This window comes from Budorcas taxicolor, chromosome 1 (assembly GCF_023091745.1).
Source record: "Budorcas taxicolor isolate Tak-1 chromosome 1, Takin1.1, whole genome shotgun sequence".
NCBI lineage: Eukaryota > Metazoa > Chordata > Mammalia > Artiodactyla > Bovidae > Budorcas > Budorcas taxicolor.
This window is the reverse complement of record NC_068910.1, coordinates 114,922,893-114,935,494: the sequence shown is the minus strand read 5'-3', so window position 1 is coordinate 114,935,494 and position 12,602 is coordinate 114,922,893. Positions and strand designations below refer to the sequence as shown.

General features: G+C 38.4%; 1 protein-coding gene across 1 annotated transcript in view; it reads right to left on the bottom strand.

Annotated features, from left to right (window-relative positions):
• Positions 1–12,602, bottom strand: part of ALCAM (activated leukocyte cell adhesion molecule) — a 224,855-nt gene that overhangs the window by 28,593 nt on the left and 183,660 nt on the right. The window contains exon 8 of the mRNA XM_052642302.1: positions 10,786–10,918. Within this exon, the coding sequence (XP_052498262.1) occupies positions 10,786–10,918 (133 nt within the window). The remainder of the gene's footprint in view (positions 1–10,785; positions 10,919–12,602) is intronic.

The window sequence follows — 12,602 nt, the reverse complement described above, 5'->3', positions numbered from 1 at the left end:
GATGGAATGTCCTGAAGATATCAATGAGATCCATCTCATCTAATGTATCATTTAAGACTTTTGTTTTCTTATTAATTTTCTGTTTTGATGAACTGTCCCTTGGTGTGAGTGGGGTATTAAAGTCTCCTACTATTATTGAGTTATTGTTAATTTCTCCTTTTATGCCTGTTAGTGTTTGTCTTATGTATTGAGGTACTCCTATGTTGGGTAAATATTTTCAATTTTTATGTCTTCCTCTTGGATTAATCCCTTGATCATTATGTAGTGTCCTTCCTTATCTCTTGTAATCTTTTTTTTAAGGTCTATTTTGTTGATATAAGGATTGCTACTCCAGCTTTCTTTTGCTTCCCATTTGCATGGAATATATTTTCCAATCCTCTGATTTTCAGTCTATATGTGTCTTTAGGCCTGAAGTGGGTTTCTTGTAGACAGCATATATATGAGTCATGTTTTGTATCCATTAAGCCTGTCTGTGTCTTTTGGTTGGAGCATTTAATCCATTTACATTTAAAGTAATTACTGATATATATTCCTGTTGCCATTTTCTTAATTGCTTGGGGTTGATTTTGTAGATCTTTTTTCTTCTGTTGTATTTCTTGACTATATAAGTCCCTTTAACATTTGTTGTTAAGCTGGTTTGGTGGTACTGAATTCTCTTAACTTTTGCTTCTCTGAAAAGCTTTTTCTTTCTCCATCAATTTTAAATGAGATTTTTGCTGGGTACAATAATCTTGGTTGTAAGATTTTTCCCTTTCAGTACTTTAAATATATCCTGTCATTCCCTTCTGGCCTGTAGAGTTTCTGCTGAAAGATCAGCTGTTAAGCATATGGGGTTTCCCTTGTATGTTACTTGTTGCTTCTTCTCTGCTGCTTTTAATATTCTTTCTTTTGTATTTAGTCTTTGTTAGTTTGATTAGTATGTCTCTTGGCATGTTTCTCCTTGGGTTTATCCTGTATGGGACTCTTTGTGTCTCTTGGACTTGAATGACTATTTCCTTTTCCATGTTGGGGAAATTTTCAATTATAATTTCTTCAAAAATTTTCTCATATCCTTTCTTTTTCTCTTCCTCTTCTGGGACCCCTATAATTTGAGTGTTGGTACATTTGATATTGTCCCAGAGGTCTCTGAGACTATCCTCAGTTCTTTTTATTCTTTTTACTTTATTTTGCCCTTCAGAAGTTATTTCTACCATTTTATATTCCAGCTCACTGATTCATTCTTCTGCTTCAGATATTCTGCTATTTATTTCTTCTAGAGTAGTTTTGATTTCAGTAATTGCATTGTTTGTCTTTGTATGTTTATTCTTTATCTTCTAGGTCTTTGTTAATTGATTCTTGCATTTTCTCCATTTTGTTTTCAATATTTTTGATCATCTTTACTATCATTATTCTGAATTCTTTTTCAAGTAGTTAGCCTATTTCCTCTTCTTTTATTTGTACTTCTCTGTTTCTAGTTTGTTCCTTCATCTGTGTAGTATTTCTCTGCCTTTTCATTATTATTATTTTTAACTTATTGTGTTTGAGGTCTCTTTTTCCAAGGCTTCATGGAAAGTTGAATTCTTTCCTTCAAGAAGGTTGAATTCTTTCTTCCTTTTGGTTTCTGCCATCCTAAAGTTGATCCAGTGGTTTGTGAAAGCTTCTTATAGGGTGAGATTTGTGCTGAGTTTTTGTTTGTTTGTTTTTCCCTCTGATGGGCTAGGCTGAGTGAGGCAGTAATCCTCTCTGCTGATGATTTGGTTTGTATTATTTTTTTTGTTTGTTGCTTAGATGAGGTGTCCTGCACAGGGTGCTACTGGTGGTTGGGTGATGCTGGGTCTTGTATTTAAGTGGTTTGTTTGTGTGAGTTCTCACTATTTGATACTCCTTAGGGTTAGTTCCCTGGTAGTCTAAGGTTTTGGAGTCAGTGCTTCCATTCCAAAGGCTCAGGGCTTGATCTATGATCAGAAAAGAAGATTCCACAAGTGGCTTTTTATGGCATTAAGTGAGATTAAAACAGATATCAAAAAATGAGAAACCAAAGATGAACTGCGGACAAATGGCAGTTACAAAATCAGGCAAATAATAATTAAAATAATAGAATATACACACATATATATATACACCCATGAGCAAAGTCAAAACTGTCCAACAAAAATAAAGTACAGTCAATTGACCCAGCAAACAAAGGAAATAAAAAATTATATTTACCAGTTAAGAATAAAACTAACTAAAGCACAAACTCAAAAACAAAACAAAACAAAACAAAACTAAAGCAAGGTGCCAAATGAGGAATAAAGCTATGAAAACAAAACTAACAAATATGTTGAGAGGAAAGAAAGAAAAGAAAGAAAGAATAGATACGCAAAGTTAAACAGAGATAGATGAAGATTTATACTTATTAAAGATTAACTGCAAGGGGAAAAGAACAGTAGGAAAGACAAACAAAGGAATAAATGTAGAGAAAATATAATAGGTTTAAAAAATTAAAAGTTAGAATTATTAAAAAGAGAAAAGGAAAAGAAAACAAACAAACAAACCAAAAAAAACAGAAGAAAGAAAAAAAAAAATAGAAAGGAAAACCACTGAACTTCAAAAGCCCAATGTAGAGGCAGAGGTTTATAACAACAATAAAAAGTGTGACTGAATATATACATATACACCTATAAGCAAAATCAAAACAGTCCAACAAAATAAAGTACAGTCGATTGACCCAGCAAAAAAAGGAAATAAAAAATTATATCTCCCAGAAAAAAACTAACTAAAGCACAAACTGGAAAACAAAACTAAAGCAAAGTGCCAATCGGGGAATAAAGCAATGAAAATAAAACTAACAAATATGTTGAGCAGAAAGGCAAGAAAGAAAAAATAGATATGCAAAATTAAATAGAAGTAGATAAAAAAAATTTATATATCTTAAAGATTAACAAGGGGAAAAGAACAGTAGGAAAAGCAAACAAAGGAATAAATGTAGAAAAAATAATAGTAGTTTTAAAAAATTAAAAATAAAAAAAGAGAAAAGAAAAAAAATGGAAAATCCACAGAACGGCAAAAGCCCAACATAGAGGCGGAGGTTTATAACAATAAAAAAATGTGACTGAGAAATCAAAAATCTCAAAAGCTTAATTGGATTTCATAGTGCCAATAAAATAGATGACTACTACAGAGGGGGTTCAAAAAAGGAAAACAAAAAGAAAAAAATCCAAAAGATTCTACAGAACAAGTCAAAACATAAGAATAATAAATGAGTCAAATAATTTTCTTGAGTCACTGCTGTCAGTGTCCTTACCCTTGCTGGGAGTCACAGTCTACCTAACCTCCCTAGAATGCCCTCCAACACGGTGCTGATCTCTAGACCTGCTTTGGGCAAGGCAACTCAGATTCAACTCAGATTCTGGTCCTACTCCTGTGTGTTCTTGCCTCCAATGTCCACAGCTATCAGAAAGTGAAAGTGAAGTCGCTCAGTCGTGTCCGACTCTTAGTGACCCCATGGACTGCAGCCTACCAGGCTCCTCCATCCATGGGATTTTCCAGGCAAGAGTACTGGAGTGGGGTGCCATTGCCTTCTCCTTCTATTAGAACTGTGCATTTTCTTTTGTGGAAGCTCTCAATGACCTTTTATATATTCCATAGACAGAGTCTGCCTAGTTGATTGTGTGGATTTAATCTGTAGCTTGCACAGCTGGTGGGAAGATTTTGGGTCTTCCTTAGCCACACTGCCTGTGTGTTTCAATTGTGGTTTTATTTCCACCTCTACATGTGGGTCATCCACTGAGGTTTGTTCTTGAGGCTGCCCTGGAGGACTTGGATTTGTCCCTGTGAGGGCCAGGTGGAGGTGGTGCAGCTGCTTGGGTCGCAGGGGTTCTGGCAGCACCAGGTACTCAGGGGAGTTGGCAGCTAGGGCAGCAGGGAATATTGTGCTCTAGAAGGGTATGGCAACCAGTATTGGCCAATATGCTCCAGTATTCTTGCCTGGAGGATTCCCCTCCCTGACAGAGAAGCCTGGCAGGTCACAGTCTACAGGGTCACAAAGACTTGGACAGGACCGAAGTGATCCTATGCGCGTAGACAAAAGACTTTTTTTGCCTGTGGCAGTTCTGCCCCAATGAGAGTTGAGTGTGAAGGTGGCGCAGGTGTTTGCCTTGCGGGGACCCTGGCAGTGCCAACTGTGCAGGACACGGACTGCCTCCCTGCAGGAATTATGGCCCGATAAGAGTCTTTTTTCGAGCCTCTTGTAGCTGGCGATCAGAAGGCCTCTTTGGCCAGTCTTTCTCCGTAGCTCCACCCATTCAGGCATTTAGTAGGTTCCCTTGCCTTGGGTCCTTCTGTGTTGTTCGGCACATAGAGGGGGCCCCTGGCTGGGGTCCTACTCTAGTTCTGCACCTGGGAGGGGTCCTACTTTGTAGTTCAGTGCATCAGGTGTTTGATGGGCCAGCGTCTGTATCGTTCAGCTGCTCATGCTGGCAAGTGGGGAGAAAGGCTATGGTGATGGCTCCACCCGCTACGTGTGACTCGGCATTACTGCCTTGCTTCCATGGCTGCCTGGCTTTCCTCCACTGGCATTTCCCACCTAGACCTCTTCCCTCACATCCTCTCGATCTGTCTCTCTGCAGTGAACAGCATCCCTTGCTCTGGGATTGCTCCACAATCTCTAAACCCCAGCTCCCAGCCGCTGCACCTTCCAGGGGACCAGCATCCTGTCTGGGGTGTGTAAGGCTGCAGCAAGGACTGTCTGATTCTCATTCCATTTAAACTGCCACAGATCAGCTGTTTCACTCTCAGCCTTAAATACTTCTCCTTTGACTCAGATAATTGCCTTGATGCAGGGATCGACCATTGCTTCAGTTCCCCTACCCAAGAAGGGAAAGTCCAGTCCTACTAACACTCCTGGTTTTTCCCCTAGTTCCTTCATCCTACTGAACTTGGCGTGGTTTTATATATTCTTTTCCACTGGTCAGGTACTCCTAATCTGCTCTCAGCTGGTGTTCTGCATGCACTTCTGTGTCTGAAGGTGTATTCCTGATGTATCCATGGAGAGAGAAGTGTTCCACATCCCCCTACTCCTCACCATCTTGTTCTTCCCAGTTGAAGTTTTAAATAAGATTTATTATTAGGTACATTGTCAGCAGACACCATTTTTTAAAAACACAGCATAAACACATCTAAGGAAGTATAATCTTTAAGATGGAAAGTAATTTCTATAAAAAACTACTGTCATAGTATGATTTGTATAGGGAAAATCCAGTTCAATAGAACCTTTATTGTACAGCTACTATGTTTCAAGCACTGATAGGAGATACTGAGGTGGATAATGAGCTTACAATTCACAATTTGAGGTAGAGGTAATATGCACTCAACTATGTGATGACACTACATAGCAGCATGAAATCAGTACCTAGTGGTAAATGTGTTATAGATTAGGAGCTCAAGAAACATTTGCTGAAAAACTAGAGTAAAGGCTACAGACAGAGTTACAAGCAGAGACTTACAGGAGAGTGGAGAACAGAACCAAACTGGGTTTCAAGGCAGTAATAAAGATTTTGTATGGGAGGTGATATCTGTTTGAGGCCCCTGATGGTTGAGAAGGGCTTTGATAAGTGGAGATGTTGGTAAAACTTCTGCCACATAAGCAAAGGCAAAGAGGAGAGAGAGGGTGGTGGATTTCACAATGGTGAGTAAAATGGCATCAGTGGTTAAAACACATGGAAGATAAACCTATACAAGTAATTTAAGGCTAGCCTATGAAGGACTATGCTTGCCATACTAAGTGAAGTGAAAGTACTAGTCTTTGCAACCCCATGGACTGTAACCTGCTAGGCTCCTCTGTCTTTGGAATTCTCTAGGCAAGAATTATGGACTGGATAGCCATTCCCTTCTCCACGGGTTCTTCCCAACCCAGGGATTGAACTCGGGTCTCCTGCATTGCAGGTGGATTCTTTACTGTCTGAGCCACCAGGGAAGTCCATTTCAATTTGGTGATTTAGATGTATTCATTCATTAGTTCAATAAATATTCAGAGATGACAAAGCTTATTAGACATTATTAGAGTTATTGTATGCATGTGTGCTAAGTTGCTTCAGTCGTGTTTGACTCTGTGTGACCCTATGTACTGTAGCCAGCCAGGCTCCTTCTGTGTCCATGGGATTCTCCAGGCCAGAATACTGGAGTGGGTTGTCATGTCCTCCTCCAGGGAATCTTCCCTACCCAGGGACTGAACTCACATCTCTTAAGTCTCCTGCACTGGCAGGCATGTTCTTTACCACTAGCACCACCTGGGAAGACTGCCATACGGAGTTGGGACTTTATCCTATGGCAGTGGGGATTTGCCATTGCACCTTGTCCTTTCCGTTGGTTTTTCATGTTATAATCACAATTTGTTGATGTTTGCAACATTATTTTTAAAACTTGTTTCACCTACTAGGCTATAAGCATCATGAGGGTAGGGACCATGACCTGAGTTGTCACTGTGTATCCACAGTGCCTGCCACATTGTAGTCCTTCAAAAACTATTGTTGAATGAAGTGAAGAAGCATGTTTCTCAGTTTCTCATTAATATAAAAATATACATTATCACATAGAAAAGTGGAGTTTCCTCAGACTATTTTGTTGAGTTATATTTAGATGAAAATTCAATTCAGGTCGAGTTAAAGCTTTTATTAGTTGGACAGATAACTTGCAGGTGAGAAGACAGAAGAAGTTATTTTAAAGAATGATGATGGACTTTGAAAGCTCAGATGAAGAATCGGTATGTGAGTGAATCAGCAGAGGACTAGTACTTCAGCAACTATGATTCTGTGGACTGAAAGCCTGATGAGAGGCCTGTTTTGCTATCCTATGCAAGTGCTGGTGGGCACTTCTCTACCCACTCCTTTTAGTAATCTATGAAAAGAAAACAAATCTTGCTGTTTTGGAAACAATTTAGGATAAGTAGGTTAAGATAGGATTTTCATGTTTTCATTTCATGTGAAAGTGAAAGTGTTAATCACTCAGTTGTGTCTGAGTCTTTGCGACCCCATAGACTGTAGCCCTCCAGGCTCCTCTGTCTATGGATTTTCCAGGCAAGAATACTGGAGTGGGTGCCATTTCCTTCTCCAGGGTTCATTTCATGTAATTTAGAGGAAAATCTTGATTTACTTGCAATGTTGGTAGCTCAGCTGGTAAAGAATCTACCTGCAATGCAGGAGACCCAGTTCAATTCCTGGGTCAGGAAGATCCCCTGGAGAATGGATAGGCTATCTACTCTAGTATTCTTGGGCTTCCCTGGTGGCTCAGCTGGTAAAGAATCCACCTGCAATGCAGGAGGCCTGGGTTCAATCCTGGGTTGGGAAGATCCCTGGAGAAGGGAATGGCTACCCACTCCCAGTATTCTAGTCTGGAGAATTCCATGGACTGTACAGTCTATGGGGTACTAAAGAGACGACACGACTGAGCGACTTTCACTTTCTTCACTACTTTAGCTTTTAAAGAGCAATACAGGCTTTAAAGCCCAGTGTTAGAGCCTACCTTGCAAAACCTAAATGTATTTAAATCAAATATAATTAAATTGTGCTGAAATTCAATTAAACTGTTGCATGCTTTTACTTTTTTTTTTTTAACCACAGCTGATCACTGAGTTATTATGCAGCTGCAGCCAAGCCTTTTGCCTAATCCTTCTGCTCTCTCTTCCTTTCTGCCTGATATCCAGGTGGGTTCTGAGTATCTAGTATCTCTTAAACATAACCACACTGAACCATCTCTAAGCACTGGATTATTGGTTACTGGTCCAAAGATCTCATGAGCAATGATTACAGAAAGTTATTCCACAGGCAATTCTATCTACTGGTTATATTCCCTCACTTCACTTCTTTTTCCCTATAGAGCAAACTGGATAAATGATCCCAGGACAGAATAGTTCTCAGAGAAAAGGTAGCACAGTTGTTATCTGAGAAGTTGCTGCTTTCTCTCTAACTCGCCCCTGATGCCAGACACATTCTGATCTGTTCAACATGAAAATGAGCCAACAGAGAAGTAGCTTGGTTGTGAATCTTAATATTTGACTGTCACCACAGTGCCCTCCAGGGTGTGCTCCCAACATGAGACACTCAAAAGCAACCGGCTGGTTACTCTATTCCCCAATGTACTGCCTTACATCTCCTTCAAAGTTTTAACTCCTCTCCTACATGTTTTCTGAGCATTATGGATAAAGTGAAAAATTTAGAAACATTTTCTCAGAACAGTTTCTAACATCTCTTTCCATTTTGAAACAAAGAAACACTCATAATTAATGGGATTGTAATGGATCATGTCTAGAGAAACCTTACTGTAATGGATCATCGTTAGAGGTGTTGTTGGGTACAATGGACTTATTAAAAACTTTGATCTATATCTCTAAGCAAAACTGACATTTGCCCAAAGAACGCTGTGAATTCTGGTGTCACCAGGGAGAAGTTCAAATTAGTTTCCTATTTCTACAATGCATTGGGTACATCAGTAATATAGTCAGTCAGGAATTACAAAAAAAAGAATTGAAATAATGGTCTATTTTCTATATATATTTGTTATTTTCAATCTACTGGAATAAATATAACTTTTGGAGCATCTGGTGTATAAAAGAGGGTTAAAAAGTATGTTCAGGGTGATTTTCAAGTTATGTTTCCAGAAAATTTCTCTCCTTCTGTACAGAGACCATTAAGCAATTCTTGGTGGTATCTACTTCCTCCTCCAAAGTTGACTCTATTCAACTTTGTGTTGCTTGGGTTGAGGGATTAAGAGTACTCTGTAAATTAAAAAAGATACTTAATCTATACTTTTCTAGGCCAAATGAAAACCTTTTAAACTTCAAGAATACTCTAATATTAACTTAAAATATAAAACAATTTGTTATTTTAAGGTGTATGTATTGTTGTTATTGTTTAGTTGATAAGTTGCATCCGACTTTTTGTGAATCCATGGACTACAGCATGCTAGGCTCCCCTGTCCTTCACTATCTCCCAGAGTTTGCTCAGATTCATGTCCATTTAGTTGTGATGCTATCTAAACATCTCATACTCTGCTGCCCTCTTCTTCTTTTGCTTTCAATCTTTCCCAGCATCATGGTCTTTTCCAGTGAGTTGGATCTTCGCATCAGGTAGCCAAAGTATTGCAACTTCAGCTTCAGCATTGGTCCTTCCAATGCATATTCAGGGTTGATTTCCTTTAGGTTTGACTGATTGGATCTCCTTGTAGTCCAAGGGACTCTCAAAAGTCTTCTCAAGCACCCCAATTCAAAAGAATCAATTCTTTGGCACTCAGCCTTTTTTATGGTTCAACTCTCACATCCATACATGACTTCTGGAAAAACCATAGCTTTGACTATATAGACTTTTGTCTGCCAAGTAACGTCTCTGCTTTTTACTACCCTGTCTAGACTTGTCAAAGATTTTCTTCCAAGGAGCCAGCATCTTTTAATTTCATGGCTGCAGTCACCATCTGAGGTGATTTTTAGCCGAAGAAAATAAAGTCTGTCACTGTTTCCATTGTTTCCCCATCTATTTGCCATGAAGTGATAGGACTGCGTGCCATGATTTTCATTTTTTGAATGTTGAGTTTTAAGCCAGCTTTTTAGTCTCCTCTTTCACTTTCATCAAGAGGCTCTTTAGTTCTTCTTTACTTTCTGCCATTAGAGTGGTAACATCTGCATATCTGAGGTTGTTGATATTTCCCCCAGCATTCTTGATTCCAGCTTGTGATTCACCCAGTGCAGCATTTTGCATGATGTACTCTGTGTATAAGTTAAATAAGCAGGATGACAATATACAGCTTTGATGTACTCCTTTCCCAATTTGGAACGAATCCATTGTTTCATGTCCAGGTCTAAGTGTTGCTTCTTGACCTGCATACAGGTTTCTCAGGAGGCAGGTAAAGTAGTCTGGCATTCCCATCTCTTCAAGAATTTTTCACAGTTTGTTGTGATCCATGCAGTCAAAGGCTTTAGCATAGTCAGTGAAGCAGAAGTAGATGCTTTTTCCAGAATTCCCTTGCTTTCTCTATGATCCAACAAATGCTGGCAACTTGATCTCTGGTTCCTCTGCCTTTTCTAACATCAGCTTGTAAATCTGTAAGTTCTCAGTTCAGACACTGCTGATGCCTTTCTTGGATACTGAGCAGAATCATTTGAAATGAGTACAGCTGTGTGGTAGTTTGAACTTACACACAAGAACTATACAAAAAAGTTCTTAATGACCAGGATAACCACAATAGTGTGGTATCACTCACCTAGAGCCAAACATTCTGAAGTGTGAAGTCAAGTGGACCTTATGAAGCATTGCTACAAACAAAGCTAGTGGAGGTGATGGAATTCCAGCTGAGCTACTTCAAATCTTAAAAAGATAATGCTATTAAAGTGCTGCACTCAACATGTCAGCAAATTTGGAAAACTCAGTAGCGGCCACAGGACTGGAAAAGGTTAGTTTTTATTCCAATCCCAAAGAGAGCAATGCCAAAGAATATTAAAAAAAAAAAAGATGCAGATGAATTTTGTTAATACCACCAATTGAAGACATTTAGATAGAAGACAGAGGTTCATCACTGCCAACAGTTACAATTATTAGATCCGTTCAAGATTTTAACACTGCAGGGCAAATTTAATATTATAGGACAAAGGGTAACATCAGATATGCAGATATTACCACTCTAATGGCAGGACCAAATTTGGGTTCACTCTGATGGTCTCTAGTATATCTATTGAAATCACATTATTTAAGAGTACAATTCATTTGAAAAGACAGCAGAGTTAGACTATGAGAAAAGGCCTTTCAAATGAAGTTAGCAAAGAAGAATAAATTGACTTACAGTGAACTGTGATGGCTGCTGAAGCAATCATGCCTTTTTTGTCTACCAGGGAGCATTTATAGTCTCCTGTTGCATTGCGTTTCACATCTGTCAGTGTGTAAGTATTTGAACTTCTAATTCCTTCAGGCTGTCCCTTTTGTTAGAGGTAAAAACATCAGATGATTATACTTGGTAGCTACAATAAGAACAGTTGTATTTGTTGATAAAAATGACATTTTTCTCAGATAAGAAAAAAAAAAAGGAATGTGTTTCTTCAATTGGAAAAATGATATTAGATTTTGTATGATCTGAATCCTGGGAAAATAACTGATAATTTGATTCTAAGGATATTGAGAAGGTAATTTGCACTGTACTGATGGCATATATTTTGACATTATGGCTTGTGTTAAAGTAAAATTTTAAAAATAGCTAATGTTTTATTTTTGCATTTATCTCTTAATTTGACAAAAAGATTTGAGAGAACTTAAAAGAAAACATAACATATATCAAATTAAAGAAAGAAAGCAAGAAGGGAGAAAAGAAAGGAAGGAAGAGAAGTAGAAGGGGAGGGAAGGAGGAAGGAAGGAAGAGAGGAGAAAATAAATTTTTAAAAGAAAAAAGAACTAGTAACTAAGAATTAAAAAATATTTTTTAAGTATTGGGAGTATATATTAACAAAAAACATAGTGACTGCTAAAACTAAGATACAAATTTGGCTCTGTAAACCCTGAAAATCAACGTAGAAACATAATTAGTTTAAAATTTTCATTTGCATATCAGGCAAAAACACTATGTCAATTTATTAGGATACATAGAATCATCTGTCAACATTTAAGTATAAAAGTGAAACTGAAAAGTTTAGTTGCCCCGTCGTGTCCAACTCTTGGTGATCCCATGGACTGTAGGCTACCAGGTTCCTCTGCCCAGGGAATCTTCCAGGCAAGAATATTAGAGTGGGTTGACATTCCCTTCTCCAGGGGATCTTGACCCAGGAATTGAACCTGGGTCTCCTGCATTGCACATAGATTCTTTTCATCTGAGCCACTAGGAAAGCTCCTTAAAGTAAAAAGAAATCACTTATACTTGTCTTCTGAGTAATCAGTGGTTGATAGTCTTAAGCATTACTGAACAATGCAGTGGATGGCATTATGAACAGACCTCTGCAGTAAACATACTAAGAGTTGCATATGGCTTCTCCCAAAGGAAAATTTTGTCAAACACAAACCTGAGAAGGCTGTGGGAGAGCAAGTAAGTGTCCTCAGACGTAGCTCTCATTTAGTCTGGCTCCACAGCACTATGACATCTAGAACACAGCCAAATTATCCTCTAGACATCACTTCTTTCAGTTCCAATACTGATAAAAGTTAAGAAAATGGCCCTTCATGACCATGTATGATGGCAAGATATAGCCCATTGCTTTCCTCTATCAAGCTAAATATAATGGGCAACAGAAATGTCCCTATATTGGAAATTCAGGGACGTGTTCAGGAACACCCTCTGTGTGGATTTAGAATCCACATCAAACCATTTGCTATCATCATTCTACATTTTATATTTGTCTGCTTATGAAGAGCAGATTTTTATAGTTTATTTGGATAATGAGACTTTGAGTTTCTACCATTATGGTTTCCTATGATCAGCTCTTCTCCTCTTTGTCCCTGATTCCACTTAACATTGAATAAAAAAAGGCAAGAACACTGGCATATGCCAAAAAACTTTTAAACGACATTCCATAGGTGTCCGTTGTCTCCAAGAATAACATCCTTTCTCACTTAAGCTGCCCAAGAACATACAATTCTTAACGTCAGCCAACTGCCAAACAATAGGACAGAATGACT